The sequence below is a fragment of the Macaca fascicularis genome, chromosome 7 (assembly GCF_037993035.2).
Source record: "Macaca fascicularis isolate 582-1 chromosome 7, T2T-MFA8v1.1".
Classification (NCBI taxonomy): domain Eukaryota; kingdom Metazoa; phylum Chordata; class Mammalia; order Primates; family Cercopithecidae; genus Macaca; species Macaca fascicularis.
The window spans coordinates 52,549,694-52,569,962 of record NC_088381.1 but is presented as its reverse complement, the minus strand read 5'-3'; the positions used below and the strand labels follow the sequence as shown (position 1 = coordinate 52,569,962).

The following is a 20,269-nucleotide window of genomic DNA, read 5'->3' as shown; positions in this document are numbered from 1 at the left end:
CTCATGGTTCCACTTATATGAGGTATCTAAATAAACACATAGAAACGGCAAGTAGAATGGTGGTTGCCAGGAGCTGCCGGGAAGGAGGAAATGGGTAGTAGATATTCAATGAATATAAAGTTTTGGGGTTTTGGCCAGGCGCAGTGGCTGACGCCTGTAATCCCAACACTATGGGAGGCCGAGGGTGGGGTGAATCACTTGAGGCCAGGAGTTCAAAACCAGCCTGGCCAACATGGTGAAACCCCGTCTTTACTAAAAATACAAAAATTCGCTTTGAGATCCTGTCTCAAAAGAAAATAAAATAAAGTTTAGGTTTTTGTTGTTGTTGTTGAGACAGGTCTCACTCTGTCACCCAGGCTGGAGTACAATGACGCAATCTTGGCTCACTGCAGCCTCGACCTCCCAGTAGCTAGGATTACAGGCGGGAGCCACCATGCCTAATTTTTTGTATATTTTAGTAGAGACAGGGTTTTACCACGTTGCCAAGACTGGTCTCGAACTCTTGACCTGAAGCGATCCACCCGCCTTGGCCTCCCAGAGTGTTGGGACTACAGGCGTGAGCCACCGTGTCCAGCCTGAAAGTGATTTTCTAATTGTCATTCTTAATATATTTGATAGAATCCATCTGTCAAGTATAGCTTTACCTCATTGACCAAGGCTATTTGGTTATCCTGACTAAAAAGACAGGATAAGCTCTTTTTTATTTTTTATTTTTTTGAGACAGGGTCTCACTCTGTCACTCAAGGCTGGAGTGCAGTGGTGTGATCATTGTTCACTGCAACCTCGAACTCCTGGGCTCAGGTGATCCTCCAATCTCAGCGTCCTGAGTAGCTGGGACAATGGTGCATACCACCACACCTGACTAATTTTTGGGTTTTTTTTGTAGAGATGGGGTTTTTCCATGTTGCTCAGGCTAGTCTCCTTGTGATTTTTTTTTATCACTTTGTTTATTTCCGGTTTTCATTTTTGTTTCTTCTTGCCCAACTGTGGCTAGTTGAACATTTTTTAGAATACCAGTTTGACTTACCTATAATTTTATTTTTAATTGACAAATAATAACTGTATACATTTATGGGGTACAGTGTGATGTTTTGTTACATGTATACATTATGGAATGATCAAATTGGCTGGGCACGGTGGCTCATGCCTGTAATCCCAGCACTGTGGGCGGCTGAGGCAGGTGGATCACCTGAGGTCAGAAGTTTAAAAACAGCCTGGCCAACATAGTGAAACCTTGTCTCTACAAAATATACAAAAAATTAGCCAGGGGTGATGGTGCATGCCTGTAGCCCCAGCTATTACAGAGGGTGAGGCAGTAGAATCACTTGAACTCGGGAGGTGGAGGCGGCAGTGAGCCGAGATCACTCCACTTCTCTCCAGCCTGGGCAACAGAGTGAGACTCCATCTCAAGAAAAAAGAAAAAACAACAAAAAAAGATCAAATCAGGCTAATTAGTATATCTATTACCTCAAATATCATTTATTTGTGATGAGAACATTTAAAACCCTCTTTTAGCTATTTTGAAATATACATGGTTATTAACTAGTCACTACGCTGTGCAATAAACCACCAGAACTTCCTTCTCCTAACTGGAACGTTGTACCTTTTGACCACAACCCACCCCTCTCTCCTCCAGCCTCTGCTAACCACCATTCTACTGTCGACTTCTATGAATTTAGCTTTTTTTTTCTTTTGAGACAGGGTCTCACTCTGTTGCCCAAGCTGGAGTGCAGGAGCACTATCATGGTTCACTGTAGCCTTGACCTCCCTGGCTTAAGCAATCCTCCCACCTCAGCCTCCCAAGTAGCTGGTACTACAGGCATGTACCATCACACCCAGCTAATTTTGTTTATTTTTTATAGAGACAGGTTTGCCATGTTGCCTAGCCTGGTCTCAAACTCCTGGGCTTAAGCGATCCTCCCACCTTGGCTTCCCAAAGTGCTGGGATTACAGGCACGAGCCACTGCCCCAAGACTTCTTTTCAATTCCAGGCGTAAGTGAGGTGATGTGGTATGTGTCTCTGTGCCTGGCTTATTTCACTTAACATCATGTTGTCTAGGTTTATCCATGTCACAAATGACAGAACCTTCTGCTTTCTAAGGGCTGAATAGTATTCCAACGTCTATATATATTTTTTTTTTGAGACACGGTTTCAGCTCTGTTACCCAGGCTGGAGTGCAGAGGTATGATACAGCTCACTGCAGTCTCAAACTTCTGGGCTCAAGCGATTGATCCTCCCGCCTCAGCCTTCTGAGTAGCTGAAACTATAGGCATGCACCACCACGCCCACCTAATTTTTTATTTTTTTGTAGAGACTGAGTCTCCCTATGTTGCTCAGGCCAGGCACAAGGTCTAAAGCAATCCTCCCACCTCAGCCTCTCAAAGTGCTGGGATTACAGGCATGAGCCACTGCACCTGGCCTTTAGTTATTATTTCTTTGAATACTTTTTCCATTCTACTCTCTTCCTCCTTAACCTTCTGAGACGCTAATCATGAATGTTAGCACTTTTGTGTAGTCCTACAGATTGGTGAGGATCAGTTTTATGTGTCAACCTGACTGGGCCGTGGGGTCCAGATTCCAGGAATTTCTCTGCTGTATGGAGCCTCAGGTCCTGAGGATCCCGGCCAGGATAGGCTGCCTTCTCTCCATCGCTCAGTCTTTTAGGTTGTTGTTTTTTTTTTTTTTTTTTTTGAGACGGAGTCTCGCTCTGTAGCCCAGGCTGGAGTGCAGTGGCCGGATCTCAGCTCACTGCAAGCTCTGCCTCCCGGGTTCACGCCATTCTCCGGCCTCAGCCTCCAGAGTAGCTGGGACTACAGGCGCCCGCCACCTCGCCCGGCTAGTTTTTTGTATTTTTTAGTAGAGACGGGGTTTCACCGGGTTACCCAGGATGGTCTCGATCTCCTGACCTCGTGATCCGCCCGTCTCGGCCTCCCAAAGTGCTGGAATTACAGGCTTGAGCCACCGCGCCCGGCTTAGTTTGTTTTATATGTAACATCCAGGGTTGTTAACTGTACTTAGTGGGAGGAATACGGAAAACACCTACTTCATTTTTCCAGAAGCAGAAGTCAGAGTAGAGTTAGTACTTATCTCTTTTGATGTTCAAATTGTCTCATCTTTGGCCAGTGGAACAAGCGATTATTCTTTGATAGGTTCCTTACACTGAAAGGTACTCCAGGCGGGTCCTCCTTGTACCCTCCATGTGCCAACTTTGGCATCAGCCTTTTCTACAAGGGGCCCTGGCTGGTCTGGGCTGGTCCTGGGAGCCCATCTGCCTTAGTCTTCTCGAGCTGCTATAACAATGCCACAGACCGGTGGCTTACACCACAGAGATTTCTTTCTCACAGTTCTGGAGGCTGGGAAGTTCAAGATCAAGGTGCCAGCAGACTCCGTTCCTGCTGACAGCCCTCTTCCTGGCCTTGTAGACAGTCACCTTCTTGTTGTATGCTCACATGGTCTTATCTGGTGGTGCGTGCATGTGGACAAAGGCTTCAGCATATGAATTCTGGAGGAACATGAACATTCAGTCCATAACACTGGCAATGTTCCTCTTGCCAATGAGTGGTTCAGGCATGGTCGCTTCTCTCTTCCTAAAGAAGATGGCAGTGGCTAGGCGCAGTGGCTTACACCTATAATCCCAGCACTTTGGGAGGGCAAGGCAAGTGGGTCACCTGAGGTCAAGACCAGCCGGACCAACATGGAGAAACCTCGTCTCTACTAAAAAAAAAAAAAATACAAAATTAGCTGGGAATGGTGGCACATGCCTGTAATCCCAGCTACTCGGGAGGCTGAGGCAGAAGAATCGCTTGAACCCAGGAGGCAGAGGTTGTGGTGAGCCGAGATCGCACCACTGTACTCCAGCCTGGGCAAGAAGAGTGAAACTCCGTCTCTAAATAAATAAGATGGCAGTGAAACCTGGGCAAGAATAGCAAAACTCCATCTCTAAATAAATAAATAAAAGATGGCAGTGAAACAAGGGCAATCTCCTTTCTGTACAAGGGGCATTTGGCTTTGGGGCGGCCAACTTGCTGCTAGCCTGAGGACATGGCCAGAGGGCAAAGACAGCAGAGCCAAGAGCATCCCAGGTCTGGGAGACAGAACCCTGATTTTCCTCTCATTAGACAAGCAGATGCATTTTGGTCCTCAGTTGGCCTCACCTGTGACCACCTTCAATCAGCAACTGAGAAAAGAAAATGAGCGATGGACCAAGGAGGCCCGTATGTCACTTGTTTCTCTCACCAAAACCCTTGATCTGAACCCAAACAGAACCCCTGCACACATTCCTTTATACTTCTGTTTATTTTTCCTGCTCATGAAAACAGCCAACAATTGCCTTTCGAGGGAAGGGAAGGTAATGCTGGGAAACGTCCTCAGGAGCCCTGAGCCGAGTTCTCAAGAGAGAAGTGAGGCAGCTGGGGATCTGGGAGGCCAGAGTCCAGGCCAGGACCTCAGCATCCTAGAACTAGGGCTGCCTCCTGAAGAGCAGTTCAGAGGGAGTGATTCCATACAGGCAGGGCGGCTTCACACAGGCCTGGAATGCCCTTCTCCTCAGCCCAGGGAGCTCATTAGGGTCTGGGCCTGCTTCAGTTCTGTAGAGGGAAGAGGTGAGCAGCCGGGAGGCAGTCAGGCAGGATCTGGGAGAGCCTCTCACCCGTCGAGGAAAGCTGAGCCTCACCTGTCAGGAGGACCTGGAACTTGTCTGCTGAGAGGGACATGGCAACAGGCTGCGCTGGGGTCCCTGGGGCAGCTGCCACCTCCAGCCGCAGGTGCACCATGGGCTCTTCCACGGACTGCAGCAAGCTGGAGCTCAGGGTGTAGTCCACCCGCCAGCCCACGCCTGCCAACCTATTCACTGTGAGATAGGGTGGGTGGCTCTCAGGACCAAAGGCAGGCAAGCCAAGTGGCTCTCAGCTGACACCCTGGCTAAGCTCTCAACCCTTCAAGGCTATGTGGCCTCTAAGAAGCTCCCATCCCGCTGACCCAGGCTCATAACAGGGCAGGTGCCCGATAATCAGTTCGGATCACCTACAGCAGACCTCAGTGGCAAGAGGTCTTGGCTGGACTCTGGGCTGGAGTCAGGAGACCCAGGGCCAGGTCCCAGCTCTATGGCTGCTAGTAACCATGTGACCATGTTAAGTCATCTCCCTGGAACTAGCACTTTGCATGCTGCATGCACCTTCTAGAATGAGCCCGGACCCTGGCTGGCCTCATACTTACTGCGTAGGCTGCAGACCCGCAAGTGCTTCTGCAAGGGGCTTTGCTTCTCCTCATAACAGCGGCACAGGCTGGCCGCGTGCTCTAGGGGTAGAATGGAGTAGCTCTGGAGGTAGCAGGTGGGGGCTGGGCTTGGGTTCCTGGCCCAGACAGGGCAGGGTACACCATAGGGTCACAGGGCCTGGCCCCCTCTCTAGCAGCCCTTGGCCCACAGGCTGCCCAGCTGCTCACCCACAACCCATACCTTTGGGCAGCCCCAGCTGCTGCAGTTCACTGGACAAAGATTCGCCATCGACACTGTGCTTGGCCGCACTGGAGAGGATGAAACTCAGCACTGCCACTGTGGCCTTCACATCGCCTGACTCTGAAGGACCCGTGGGTGGGACAGAGGGTGTCGCTGTGGGCCCAGCCACCTCCCTGTTGCCCTATTAACTTCAGCACAAAGCTCCCAGGCCTCCTGGAGCCACAGGCACTGCTCCTGCTCCACCAGGAGCTGGCAGAGGACAGGAAGGTGGGACTGTCAATGTCTTTCTTTCCCTCATGCTCCTCCACTAGGGAAGGTAAGTTAAGGATGCAGCAGGGAGGGGTGGGGGGGTCCCTCTATACCAGGCACCAGGCCGAGGTCCCAGGGTTGCCTGGGGCCTGTGGACTCAGCGGGGTACTCACCAAACTTGGTGTCAGCCGTGAGCTTCAGGATCTTCTCATACTATAGGGAAAGGAGACCTTCAGGGGGTGCCAGGCCCGTGCTCACCAGCCCCTCACCCCCAGCCTGGGTCCTGCGATAAGGAACAGACAGGCTGGAAAGAAGTATGGGAGGTGCCCAGAGAGGTTGACAGGCTGGGTCACCCGTCTCCCTGGGCCTAGTGCAGAGCTTCAGGGCACTGGGGGTCATAAGGTCATGGGACAATGGGGTGCTGGGTCTTGTACTCACATCAATTCCCTGCCCCAGCAGCTCCTTTAGTACCTGGCTGCAGAGAAGCCGCAACTTCACAGAGGACTGCAAGAGAATTCCTTAAATCAGCCAGGCTGGCGAACCTCACCCCTCCTTCCTGGGGACTGGCTCAGAGCAGGCCAGACACTGATCACGGTCACAAAGCATGGTAGCACAGGCTGAGAGCACTGAGGCCCTAACCCCAGAAACCTCACCATCCTCTACACCCACAATCCCCAGCCCAGCGCCCCTCCTCCACCCAGAGTAGACCCTGTGCACTCAACCATCTTGGCCAGCGTGCTGATCTCAGCCAGGACCCAGTCGGGACAGTCCAGATCACCACAGAACCGGAACCTCTGCAAGGGAGGGAGGCAGGTACTCAGGCTGGAGGGAGGGCTGAGGTGTGGCCAGGATCCGTGTGTCTCCCACACTGCTGCCCGGCAGGGACCCCTGGTCCCCATCATAGGTGGATACCCTCTGGCCTCTTGTTCTCCCCTATCACCAGGCTGTTGAGTGAACTCTCTCCTGACCCACCCTGCCACCAAACCCTGCTCCGAGGTCTACTCCAGGCATCTGTCTGCTCAGCAAACATCAATCGAGCACCTTCTCTGTACTAGCTCCCACTCTTAAGTGCTAGGGGTACTGCAGGGGATAAAACAAATTCCTCTGCCTCACACAGATGAGTAACCTCTCTCCCCTCTTCCCCATACCCACACAACTCCAGCCACTCTGGCTTCCCTGCTGCTGCTCGGGGACACCAGCCTTGCTCCTGCCTCCATGCCTGCTGCACTCTGTGTGGCTTGGTATCCCTTTTTTTTTTTTTTTTTTTGAGACAGAGTTTCACTCTTGTTGCCCAGGCTGGAATGCAATAGTGCAATCTCCGCTTCCCAGGTTCAAGTGATTCTCCTGCCTCAGCCTCCCAAGTAGCTGGGATTACAGGCATGTGCCACCACACCCTGCTAATTTTGTATTTTTAGTAGAGACAGGGTTTCACCATGTTGGCCAGGCTGGTTTTGAACTCCCGACCTCAGTTGATCCGCCCGTCTCAGCCTCCCAAAGTGTTGGGATTACAGGCATGAGCCAGTGGCTTGCTATCCTGTAAGTGACACCTCATCAGATCAGCCCTTCTTTTTAAAAAAAATTAAAAATAAAAAAATAAGACAGAGTCTCCCTCCATTGCCCAGGCCATGCTGGTCTCAAACTCCTCACCTCAGGTGATCCACCCTCTTTACCCTCCCAAAGTGCTAGGATTACAGGCATGAGCCACCGCGCCCGGCCAGGACATCCCTTCTTTATTATACTTCTTAAAATAGCCCCTCACACAAGGAAATTTTGGGGGCGCGTGGATATATTCATTATCTTGATTGTGGTGATCCAAGAGCCAGGAAGATTTGATCTTTACTTATGCAACCTCATCTTTCCCTAACCTCCAGATGATACTCTCCCAGCTATGGGAAATGCATTCATTCCTGGGAAGCCATGCTCTCTCTAACCTGGTCTCTGCACATGCTGTTCCCTGTCTGAAGACACACGCCTCCCACCCTTGCCTCCCAACCCCTGGTACACAAACTGTACTTCAGCCAGCCAGCTCCTGCCATCCACCTTTAAGGTTGATGGCACCCTCAGGGAGCCCCCCTTAGCACTACACACAAGGCGTGGTTAGGTCTCTGCCCCCGGAGCCTTAACTATGACTGCCAGTTCAAGCCTCCGATTTCCCCTTCCCCAAGCAGCTCAAGTCCTCCCAGTGCCTAGCACACTTCATGGTATAGACTAGGCACTTAGAACGGATGGATGGATGGATGGATGGATGGATGGATGGATGGATGGGGATGGATGGGGATGGATGGGGATGGATGGGGAGATGGATGGGTGGGGGGAGGGAGGGAGGGAGGGATGGATGGATCTCAACCCCAGAACTACTACTTTCTGGCTCTGGAAAGAGCGGAGGGGCTTCCTAACAGTGTGCAAGAGTGAGCCTGAGTCTAAGCACATTCTTGTCTAAGTCCCACAGCAGGGCTGGGGAAGGGGGTGTCCTTGGGAGGTCCTCTTGGAGCTGGGGAAGACCTGAAAGGACTCCCAGCTCGAGATAAGCCCTAGTTCCTGCCCCGGGAGACAGGGGCCCTTCCTTTCGCTAGGGAAGCACAGGGACTCTAAGCCGACCCACCTGCTCTGTCTTACCCGCCCCCCACCCCCGCCTCCGGCTCCGGAGCGGGATGGCAGTGGACTTTTCTCTACCAGACCCACAGCCCTCACGCCCGCACAGTGTTTGCCGAGAGGCCAGTACAGACAACCCCCCCCCCCGCCCCCGTTTCCGGAGCCACTTGGCGCCCCCTCATTCCCGCTCCAGCAACCTAACCCTCCCTTAGTCCCTGGTGCCTCACCATCGCGCCAGGAAGCTAGGGCCCGGGAATTCCTTTTTCCGGTCCCGCAGGGTCAGCTGAGTCGATGATCACGTGACTGGGACTAACCGCCTCTGGGAGGGCGGGGCCTGCTCGCGTGAGACTGGGAGCGGACCGCAGCCCACTGGAGGTTCCCGCAGCGAACTGTTGGCGTCTCCTCTTCTGTCTCCCAGAATCCTTCCCTGGACAAAACTGGCGCCAACCGCCAGTTTAACTGAGGACTGAATTAAGACATTAGGAAAGACAGTGGAAGTTATTTCATTTGTTTAACTTAAGGGGGTAGGATCCCGGGAGCCAGGGAGATTCAGGTCATTGCCATGTTTTCCACTGTTAAGCAAATAGTATTATACACAGCTGCGGGCTGTGGCAAAAGACATTTTAAAAACTATTGAAATGTACTACATATACAGAAAATTGTACCTATTATAAATATAAAGCTTAATAAGTTTTCGTCAACTGTGGAGCTCACATAACCAGCACCCAGATAAGGACATAACCAGATAACTTCTTCAAGTGCATGGGTATTTTATTTCATTTTGATGAATCTTCTAGGTGCCTAGCAAAAAGGGCTGTCGTAATTAACATACTCAGGAAACCGCCCTACAGCTTCAACATCAATAGATGCTTATCTTAATTTTTGCCAATCTGATGGGGAAGAAAAATAAGTTGCTTAGATTGCATTGGTAGTCTGCTTACTGGTAACTGAGCAAATGCCTAGACTAGAACAACTAAGTTTCCGACATTGACTTGAAGAGGCAAAAACAGAAAGATAGAACAACAAAAATACATTAGAGAATAGACCAATAACCAAAGAAGAAATTGAAAACAGTCGTCCCTTGGTAACCTCAGGATGTTGGTTCCAGGACCCCAGGGATACCAAAATTCACAGATGCTCAAGTCCCTGATATAATATGGCATAGTATTTGCATATAACCTATACACATCCTTCCGTATACTTTAAATCATCTCTAGATTACTATAATACCTAATACAACGTAAATGCTTTGTAAATAGCTGTTATAAAGTTTAAAAAATTTTTATTTTTGAGACGGAGTCTTGCTCTGTCGCCCAGGCTGGAGTGCAGTGCCAGCTCTGCCTCCCGGGTTCACGCCATTCTCCTGCCTCAGCCTCCGGAGTAGCTGGGACTACAGGCACCTGCCACCGCACCCAGCCTGTGTTTTTTTTTTTTTTTTTTTTTATTGTTTTACTTTTTTCCAAATATTTTCGATGCACAGTTGGTTAAATCCAACGATCCAGAACCTGAGGATACAGAGGGCTGACCGTAGTTTGAGCTCGCTCCTCAATTCCATGCCTATCCCATGCACCAGGTGCAGCTGGTTTTATTGTTGCAGGCTTTCAAGTTTTCAAAAGACAGAGCTCATGACAAGTAAACTGCTCTATAGAATAGAAAGAAATGGAAAGTGTCCCAATTCATGGTAAAATTGAGCTCATTTCCGAAGAGAGTTTTTTTTTTTTTTTTTTTTTTTTTTTTTTAGACGGAGTCTCGCTCTGTAGCCCAGGCTGGAGTGCAGTGGCCGGATCTCAGCTCACTGCAAGCTCCGCCTCCCGGGTTTACTCCATTCTGGTCTCAGCCTCCCGAGTAGCTGGGACTAGAGACGCCCGCCACCTCGCCTGGCTAGTTTTTTGTATTTTTTAGTAGAGACGGGGTTTCACCATGTTAACCAGGATGGTCTTGATCTCCTGACCTCGTGATCCTCCCGTCTAGGCCTCCCAAAGTGCTGGGATTACAGGCTTGAGCCACCGCGCCCGGCCATTTTTTTTTTTTTTTTTGAGAGGGAGTCTGGCTGTGTCGCCCAGGCTGGAGTGCAGTGGCCGAATCTCAGCTCACTGCAAACTCCACCTCCCGGGTAGCTGGGATTACAGGTGCCCGCCACCTCGCCCTGCTAGTTTTTCGTATTTCTTTTTAGTAGAGAGGGTGTTTCACCAGATTAGCCAGGATGGTCTCGATCTCCTGACCTCGTGATCCGCCCGTCTCGGCCTCCGAAAGTGCTGGGATTACAGGCTTGAGCCACCGCGCCCGGCCCCGAAGAGTTCTTTTACAAATCATAACCACTAGCCTGTTGAAAACAACAGTACGTTAAGTTACTAGACTATCCTATACCATGTCAAAAATTTTTTTAAGAACATAAGACCTGTAACCATAGCACTTTGGCAGGCCAAGGCCAGTGGATCGCTTGAACCCAGGAGTTCTAGACCAGCTTGCACAACATAGGGAGACCCCAATCTCTACAAAAAATTACCCACTTGTGCTGGTCCACATGTGTCGTCCCAGCTACCTAAGAGACTGAAGTGAGAGGATCTCTTGAGCCTGGGAGGTGGAGGCTGCAGTGGACCATGATGGTGCCTCTATTCTCCATCCAGCCTGAGCGACAGAATGAGAGTATCTCAAAAAAAAAAAAAAAAAAAAAAAAAAAAAAAAAAAGGCTGGGCACAGTGGCTCATGCCTGTAATCCTAGCACTTTGGGAGGCCAAGGCAGGCAGATCACCTGAGGTCAGGAGTTTGAGACCAGTGGCCTGACCAACATGGCAAAACCTCGTCTCTACTGGAAAAAAAAAAAAAAAAAAGGGTGTGGTGGTGGGTGCCTGTAATTCCAGCCAGTCGGGAGGCTGAGGCACAAGAATCACTTGAATCCAGGAAGTAGAGTTTGCAGTGAGCTGATATTACACCACTGCATTTCAGTCAGCTTGGGCAACAGGGTGAGACTCCGTCTCAAAAAAAAAAAAAAAGATGATTTCACTGTTTAGAGCAGTGGTTCTCACACATTAGAGTGCATCATAATCACCTGCAGGGTTTGTGAAACCAGCTGCTGGGCCCCACACCAGTTTCTAACTCAATAGGACTGAGTTGGGGCCTGAGCATTGCATGTCTGTGTTCCCAGGTGACGCTCATGCTTCCAACTTGAGACCATGCTTTGAAAACCACTAATGTAGAGAAATATACTAGATAATATGTTATGAATATTCTTGAGATATGTGTATATGTTAACTTAGAGGTTTCTGTCCAGTAGAGAAGATAATGCCCAAAGATGTCAGTTTTATTTCCCAATATGATTTTTTTTTTTTTTTAAATGGAGTCTTGCTCTGTAGCCCAGGCTGGAGTGCAGTGGCGCGATCTCGGCTCACTGCAACCCCCGCCTCCTGGGTTCACGCCATTGTCCTGCTTCAGCCTCCTAAGCAGCTGGGACTACAGGCACCCGCCACCACGCCCAGCTAATTTTTTTGTATTTTTAGTAGAGATGGAGTTTCACTGTGTTAGCTAGGATGGTCTCGATCTCCTGACCTCAGTTGATCCACCTGCCCCGGCCTCCCAAAGTACTGGGATTACAGGCGTGAGCCACCGCACCCGGCCCCCCACCTTTTTTTTTGAGACGGAATCTCATTCTGTTGCCCAGGCTGGAGTTCAGTGGCAGGATCTCAGCTCACTGCAATCTCCGCCTCCAGGGTTCAGGTGATTCTCCTGCCTCAGCCTCCCAAATAACTGGGACTACAGGCGCCCGCCACTGCACCTGGCTAATTTTTGTATTTTTAGTAGAGACAGGGTTTCAACATGCTGGCCAGGCTGGTATTGAACTCCTCACCTCAGGTGATCTGCCTGCCTTGACGTCCCAAAGTGGTGAGATTACAGGCGTGAGCCACCAGGCCCAGCCTCACTGTAAGATATTAGCAAGTTTTGTCTCTATATCAGAATACATTTCAGAATGCCCTTCCTGGAGCACTACAGACACTGTCTCTCAAAAAGTTCCTTGAACTAGCTTCACCATGTTGCTGACGCCCTTGCGAATTAAAGAAAATATCTTATACATATTCCTTCATTATTTGTATGAAAGTCATGCTTTTCACATTGTGAAAATTACACTTCAGGCTGGGTGCAGTGGCTCACGCCTGTAATCTTAGCACTTCAGGAGGCCAAAGTGGCCAGATCACTTGAGGCCAGAAGTTTGACACCAGCCTGGCCAACATGGCGAAACCCCATCTCTACTAAAAAAAAATCGAAATTAGCTTGGGGGTGGCACACACCTAAAATTCCAGCTACTTGGGAGGCTGAGGCACAAGAATTACTTCAACCCAGGAGACAGAGGTTGCAGTTAGCTGAGATCATGCCACTGCACTCCAGCCAGAGCCAGAGCAAGACTCTGTCTCACAGAAAAAAAAGAAAAAAAGAAAATTATATTTTGATACAGTATGCTAATATAAAGGATATAATATGGCTTGGCTTTGCATCCCCATCCAAATCTCACCTTGAATTGCAATAATCCCCACGTGTCAAGCGTGGGACCAGGTGGAGATAATTGAATCATGGGGGCTGTTCTCGTGATAGTGAGTGAATTCTCGCGAGATTTGATGGTTTTAATTACGGGTTTTCCCCTTTGCTTGGCTCTCCTTCTCTCTCCTGTTGCCCTGTGGAGAGGTGTCTTCTGCCATAATTGTGAGTTTCCTGAGGCCCCCCCACCAGCCATGCAGAACTGTGAGTCAACTTAAACCTCTTTTCTTTATAAATTACCCAGTCTTGGGTATTTCTTCATAGCAGCATGAGAAGGGACTAATGTCAGGAGAACCCGCTCACAATGGTTAACGTGGGTTCTTTTCTATTTCCTAGGCATCTCAGCTGGTTTGAGAAATAAAGGGAAAGAGCACAAGAGAGAGAAATTTAAAGCTGGGTGTCCAGGGGAGACATCACATGTCGGCAGGTTCTGTGATGTTCCCTGAGCCATAAAACCAGCAAGCTTTTATTAGCGATTTTCAAAAGGGGAGGGAGTGCATGAATAGGGTGTGGGTCACAGAGATCACATACTTCACAAGGTAATACTCCACAAAGCAAGTGGAGGCAGTATGAGATAGCAGGACCACAGGATGGGGTGAAATTAAAATTGCTAATGAAGTTTCAGGCACACATTGTCATTGATAACATCTTATCAGAAAACAGGGTTTGAGAGCAGACAACCTGTCTGACCAAAATTTATTAGGTGGGAATTTCCTCAGTCCTAATAAGCCTGGGAGTGTTACAGGAGATGGGCTTATTTCATCCTTTCGCTTTGACCGTAAAAGCTTTGACCGTAAAAGGCGGTTGCCTTAAGGGGGCCGTCTATAGACCTACCCTCAGGGCTCATTCTCTTTCTCAGGGGTGTTCCTTGCTGAGAAAAAGAATTCAGCGATATTTCTCCTATTTGCTTTTGAAAGAAGAGAAATATGGCTCTGTTCCACTTTGCTCACTGGTGACCAGAAGTCTTATCTCTCTTGTTCCCTGAAGATTGCTGTTATCCTGTTCTTTTTTCAAGGTGCCCAGACTTCATATTGTTCAAACACACATGCTCTACAAACGATTTGTGCAGTTAATGCAATCATCGCAGAGTCCTGAGGTGACATATATCCTCATCTTACAAAGAAGATGACAGGATTAAGAGATTAAAGTAAAGACAGGCATAGGAAATCACAAGGGTATTGACTGGGGAAGTGATAAGTGTCCATGAAATCTTCACAATTTATGTTCAGAGAGTGCAGTAAAGACAGGTGTAAGAAATTATAAAAGTATTAATTTGGGGAACAAATAAATGTCCATGAAATCTTCACAATTTATGTTCTTCTGCTGCAGCTTCAGCTGGTCCCTCTGTTCGGGGTCCCTGACTTCCCGCAACAGACTAATACAGTGTACTAATCACAGCCCAGACAGTAGTATACAGGTACTACTATACTTTGATGCTAGAGGTATTCCCATTAAGGTCAGGAGCAGGCCAGGTGTGGTGGCTTATGCCTGTAATCCCAGCACTTTGGGAGGCCGAGGCGGGCGGATCACGAGGTCAGGAGATTGAGACCATCCTGGCTAACACGGTGAAACCCCATCTCTAATAAAAAATACAAAAAATTAGCCGGGCATGGTGGTGCACGCCTGTAGTCCCAGCTACTTGGAGGCTGAGGCAGGAGAATGGCGTGAACCTGGGAGGCAGAGCTTGCAGTGAGCCAAGATCGTGCCACTGCACTCCAGCCTGGGTGACAGAGGCGAGACTCCGTCTCAAAAAAAAAAAAAAAAAAAAAAAAAAAAAAAAAAAAAAAAAAAAAAAAGGTCAGGAGCAGTATGTGCTATCATTACCATGATCTAACATTGTTCCAGAGGTTTTTAGGTCAGCAGTTCTCAACTGGAGGTGATTTTGCCCCCTGGGGATATTTGACAATATCTGAAATCATTTTGGCTGTCGCACTGAGGAGTGCTACTGGCATGTGGCAGGCAGAGGCTGGGGATGCTGATAAACATCCTGCGAGGCTCAAACAGCTCCATAACAAAGAATTATCCAGCCCAAAACACCAATAGTGCTGCTATTGAGAAACCCTAGACTAGACAAATAAAACATGGGAAATCCATTAACATAAATGTGGGAAAATAATAAACTAGTATTTGCCAATGGCAGTCTAGTTAGGAGGTCCAAAAGAAGCACCTGAAGAACAGTTACGTTTTGCAGGGGCTGCATGGTGGCTCATGCCTGTAACCCCAGTGCATTGTGAGGTCACACTGGGAGGATCTCTTGAGGCCGGGAGTTCAAGACCAGCCTGGGCAGCATAGTGAGACTGAATTAAAACATCAGCCAGATGTGGCAGTGTGCTCTGAGAATCCCAGCTGCTGAGGTGGGAGTATCACTTGAGCCTGGGAGTTGAAGGTTACGATGAGCTGTGATCATGGTACTGCACTTGGAAAAGATATTTTTTGAGACAGGGACTTTCTCTGTTGTATACTGGGTCTTGCTATGTTGCCTGGGCTGGTCCCAAACTCCCAGCCTCAAGTAGTCTTCCTGCCTCAGCCCCCGAAAGTGTTGAGATTACAGGCATAAGCCACTGTCCCTGGCTTTACAAAATAAAAATAAAAAAATAAAGAAGGTACAGGATGTTATGTGGCCTGTTGAAAGATGTTGGAAAACAGTTGTGCATGTGATCCCGCTGTAACCAGTTAAAAAAGTATCAGGATTAAGAAATGTACTGCGTCTGGCTTTCTCAAGTTTAGGCTCCTGTTGAAAGAATGAGATGGACCTTTTCTTCCTCCCCTCCTCACCTCCCTGCAAGAACCAGGACTGTGCATTTTGACGGGCAGGCTCTTACCTCTGGCAGGCCACAGGGGGCATACAGAGCCTTTCCGTGTGTGTTTTCTGGGCACTCGGATAAAGACCCCCTGTCCAGGCCTTTGTTTGGGATATTTGGCCCATGGAGGAATGAGGCTGGAATCACCTGGGAGGGCTAGAGGCTTTGACTGGAAGGAAGAGTGACCTGAATTCCAGGTTCTGTGCCTACACTTTGTTCCCATGCAGCACCCTGGTAGTGGTGACTGGGGCCTGGAATTCAGGGGCCTTGGTGGCTAAGTGTTGACTGGACAGGAGGAGCTAAGGGAGATGAAGGGGCATTTCTCCAGCACTGCCCCCCGCCCAGTTCCTGAATCAGTCCCCTCTGTCAGCTCAGACACAGCAACGGCCAGCATCAGTGTGGATCAGGAAGGACGAATGCACTCAGCACGGATCTGCTCCAGTCTCTGCCTCACTTCATCTCAGGTTGTGGGGAGTGAGTCCCCGCACACTGATGATATGCTGTCAGCTGAGAACATTCAGCTTGATTTAGAAAGATAAGGTGGGACATCTCTTGGGCATGGCGTGTGGAGCAGTGCCATCCCTCTGTGGCAGTGAGCCAAGCAATAAACCGGAATGTGCAAAACCTGCATCCCAGAATCACTGTTCCCGGAGGGAAAGCCTATATTGTCAAGATGCCCACAACTAAATTAACCCAAACATTCCACCCAGCCTCAAAAACCAGTAGAACTTTGACATTAATACATTAACCCTCAGTTCTATACAGAAATGTGTAAGAATAGCCACATACTGTAACATGTGGTCATTGAGAGGGAGGAATCCCTCAGAACAAATGGAACCAACTCCAGAAACATGTCTGTCTAGGCGCAAGATGCCAGCATGCGTGTCAGCCAGGGAAGCAGACCGGGGGAGATATTTATTAAGATTTAAAACGGGCTCCATAACTCAGGCCTATAATTACAATACTTTGTGAGGCTGAGGTGGAGGATCACTTGAGCCCAGGAGTTTGAGGCTACAGTGACCTCTGATCATGCCACCCAATTGCAGCCTGGAGATAGAGCAAGACCCCATCTCAAAAAAAAAGTGCTTAGATGCGCCCTTACATGAAGCCACCTTGGGTACAGCTTCCAAGACTGTCGAGGCCTCACTCAGGACCTGGGGGCCCAGCACTAGCTCAGCTTCCACCGCCTGAGCGGCACCTGGAGGAGGTGGCCACAGTGTCCTCAGTCCAGGCTCTGTCGGGTCTCAGAGATCATCATGCCTTTTCTGCCCAAGCTTTTCATCATGATGGCCTCCACTGACCACAGCCTCTTCCACCTCCCCAAAGGGACCCCTGCTCATGCTCCCCAGCCCAAAGGAGCACCTGCGTCTCCAGGAAGCCCACCCTGCTGGCTCTGGGTTCTAAGTAGGAGAGCTGGGCAGGCTGGATCCCACCACTGAGTTCAGTCTCGGGGGTCTCCACCCACGCCAAGCTTCCACTGATGGGACATACGAGGCCAGGGGCATTCATTACATCCACACAAGAGCCCCATGGTGACCAGGAGTGGGGTTCTGAGAGGTTAAATGACTTGCCCAGGGCCCCAGAGCTGGCTAGAATTCCTGCGCTGCCACATCCAAGGCCATGTTTGGGCCTCCCACTCAGGGACCTGTACACCCCTCTGCATCTACCAGGCTGGGAAACACATGTCTACTGCAGCTTCCTCCCAGTGACTTACAGCAGCTGCAGATTTCTGGGGGTCTTCTACAAGGCCCACCGCAGCAGGGAGCCGAGAACTCTTACAGAGCCCTGTGTTCTCTCTCCACCTGCTTCAGCTCTGAACTCATATACTAGCTGGTCTGATGTAAGAACAGGCTGTGGTGAGGGAGTTGGGGCTCTGGTCAGTAACCCAGGCCTCCAGGAATCAGGTGATGTCGATCTGGAGAGGAGGTGCCTGCTGGAGGAACTAGGGGGAGCAAACCTGGCCCAGGGCCCTGGCCTCCTGCTGGGGCATCCCCCTCTTCCTTCCCAGAGTCCCCTGAGAATCCGAAGGCATCCAGGGTAAAGTGCAGTGTTCAGCTGTGTCCTGGGGTCCAGGAAAGCCAAGTAGTTGTTCCACCTGCTGTCCACCAGGCACCCCAGCAGAGAACAGCCTCACCCCACCCCAGCCCAACACCAGATCCCAGGGACTGATCCACCTGTAAGAGGGCAGCATGAGACTGCCCCCATTGTCCCCAGAGAGTCCCCTCAGTCATGGGCTCTGACCAGGGTGCAGGTGGGCCCAGAAGGCTGGCCCAGCATGGGTGTTGCTGCCCATTGGTCCTCTGAAGAGCCTCAGGGGCTTGTGGCAGCTGGTGTGTGTCTGGGCTTGGAAGTAGAGGATGTCCCCCAGCCAGAGGGCAGGGGACACTTGTTTTGTATTCCAGTCCTCAGCAAGGACAGGGACCCCAGGCTCTGGGCACCCCAGCTCTGCCCGCTCCTACCCACAGCCAACCACCATTTGGCCAAAGCAAGTCACCCCGGCTCCCACAGAGGGAACCATCCTCCCCACCTCCTGATGTTTGCCTGCACCAGTCAAGCTCCATTCTGGAAAAATTCTCCACATCCTTGGGAAGGCACCTCCTCCTAGACTCCTTTCCAGAGCTGTTGTCCCCACTTCCATTTTTTACCTATCATTCCATACAGAGACCAGCTTCTTCCCTGGGCCAGGGCTGCTCTGGAGGCAGGGAGAGTGTGGTCAGGCCATGGGGTGTAGCAGAGCACCGGGTATAGACCAGGCTCTCCAGGCACACCTGGGCAGAGAAGTCAGAGACCCACAGGTGAATGCCCTTCCTTCCAGCCCCACCCACCACACAGGCAGAAAGAGGGAGGCTCTACAAGGAGGCTGAGGTAAACAGGGGAGCCTGGGTCACCTCTGTCTGATCTCCTGCCCTCCTGGGACAAAGCCAGAGGTTGGATCTGGGAAGTGTTGAGAGCCCTGGCCCAGTCCTGGTTTCACTGATGAGGCTCGGGGAGGGGCTGGGTCAGCCCAAGTCACTGAGTCCATAAGGGAGGGCCCTTACCATAACCCAGGACCCTAGAGCTAGCCGAGGCCACATCCCTTTCCCATGTAGACCAAGGCCCGGGCATGAACTGGCTTCTGGCTTCTAAGGCCGAGGCTCAGCACACCTCTCCCTCCCCTTGCCTGCAGCTGTTGTCACACATCAGAAGTGAGTTTTTCCCCGAGGGGCTGGAGGCGCAGCTCCTTGGACTGGACCAGGTGGCCAATCCAAACAAGTACCTGTGTGTCCCCACCAGCCAGGAATTCTCATGCCAAGCAGCAGCTGGGGGCACCAGGATACCTGGGGGGATTCCAGGGATGAGCCCTCCTGGAGGCTCCCACAGCAGCACTGTCACCCCCAGACCTGCCATAAGCCCCGTGTCCATCCAGCCTTAGAAAACCTGGCCCCTCACACATGTTCTTTTCTAATTTCTGGATTGGGAAATGGAGGCAAATTCTGGGTACTAGAGTCAGAACTAAGACAAGGCTGAATAGAAGGGAGCCTGGGGTCCTGAGAGGCAGAGACGTGAAACCCTCTAGAGTGTGTGGGGAGCTGGGTGTGTGTTCTGGCCGGTTGCTTCTCCCTGTGCCTCAGTGTTCCAGGTACCCTCAGAGGGGCTGAGATCCTGGGGATGCCTGGAGCCTGGCTGCATGGCCTGGCCACCCTGATGCCCTTGTGTTCTCCATGGCAGGCCAGCAAGGCCGAGGAGAATGGCTCCAACAGCTTCGTGCACTCCATGGACCCACAGCTGGAGCGGCAAATGGAGACCACACAGAGCCTGGTGGACTCCTATGTGGCCATTGTCAACAAGACCATGTGGGACCTCCTGGTTGGTCTCATGCCCAAGACCGCCATGCACCTCATGATCAACAATGTGCATGCACCACGTCATGGGGGCAGAGGCTCCTGCGGCACTGGGGATGCAGGTGGCCATGTTGGCCTGGCAGAAATGCCAACCAGCCCTATGGGACCAGGTCCAGGGAGAGGGGCACAGTCAAGACCAGAGCTGTCCCATAGAACTAGAACGTGGGACTGGGCACAGTGGCCCATGCCTGTAATCCCAGCACTTTGGGAGGCCAAGGCAGAAGGATCACTTGAGCCCCAGAGTTTGAGACCAGCCTGGGCAACATAGTGAGACCTGGTCTCTACAAAAACATTTTAAAAATAGCCGAGCCTGGTGGTGGCATGTGCCTGTACTCAACAGGCTAACATTGGAGGATCACTTTGAGCCCAGGAGGTTGAGGCTGCAGTGAGCAGTGGTCTTATCCACTGTACTCCAGCCTGGCAGCAGAGCAAGATCCTGTCTCCGAAAATAAAAAACTGAGTAGACAGGTGTCCTGGTGGCATGATAGGTCCTGACTCCCCTCCCAGATCTGTGACTTGGACAGGTGACTTTTCTTCTTGGCCTCAGTGTCCCCATCTGAGTGAAAAAAGGCAGTGGGGAAGTGGGTCTTTGAGTCTAAGTGGTGTAGAAGCTGCATATGAAAAGCCACACTTGGGGCTCCAAGTCCAGTGTACAGTCCCAGAAGGGCCTGGCCAGGTGGCCAGGGTGGCACAGGCATCAGTTCCCAACCTCCTTCCCTCTTTGCCCACTCTAAGATCAAGGAGTTCATCTTCTCGGATCTAC

At 50.6% G+C, this 20,269-nt stretch overlaps 1 protein-coding gene and 1 long non-coding RNA gene across 4 annotated transcripts; one reads left to right on the top strand and one right to left on the bottom strand.

The window, feature by feature from the left end:
• Positions 1–1,795: 1,795 nt before the first annotated feature.
• Positions 1,796–6,210, top strand: LOC141407218 (uncharacterized). Its single transcript, XR_012415215.1, has 2 exons — positions 1,796–2,665; positions 2,978–6,210. It is a non-coding gene; the product is annotated as an uncharacterized lncRNA (long non-coding RNA).
• Positions 4,279–8,564, bottom strand: COMMD4 (COMM domain containing 4). 3 transcript variants are annotated; one of them, XM_005560132.5, is made up of 8 exons: positions 8,525–8,564; positions 6,428–6,499; positions 6,144–6,209; positions 5,879–5,918; positions 5,457–5,576; positions 5,216–5,296; positions 4,674–4,850; positions 4,279–4,587 (listed from the first exon to the last, which is right to left on the bottom strand). In XM_005560132.5, exons 1-8 carry the CDS (start codon positions 8,525–8,527, stop codon positions 4,547–4,549), a joined length of 600 nt encoding a protein of 199 aa, XP_005560189.3. In that variant the 5' UTR covers positions 8,528–8,564; the 3' UTR covers positions 4,279–4,546. The 3 variants fall into 3 exon arrangements, with proteins under 3 accessions (XP_005560189.3, XP_065403507.1, XP_065403506.1); XM_065547435.2 differs by lacking the exon at positions 5,216–5,296; XM_065547434.2 differs by lacking the exon at positions 6,428–6,499.
• Between the last annotated feature and the right edge of the window lie 11,705 nt (positions 8,565–20,269).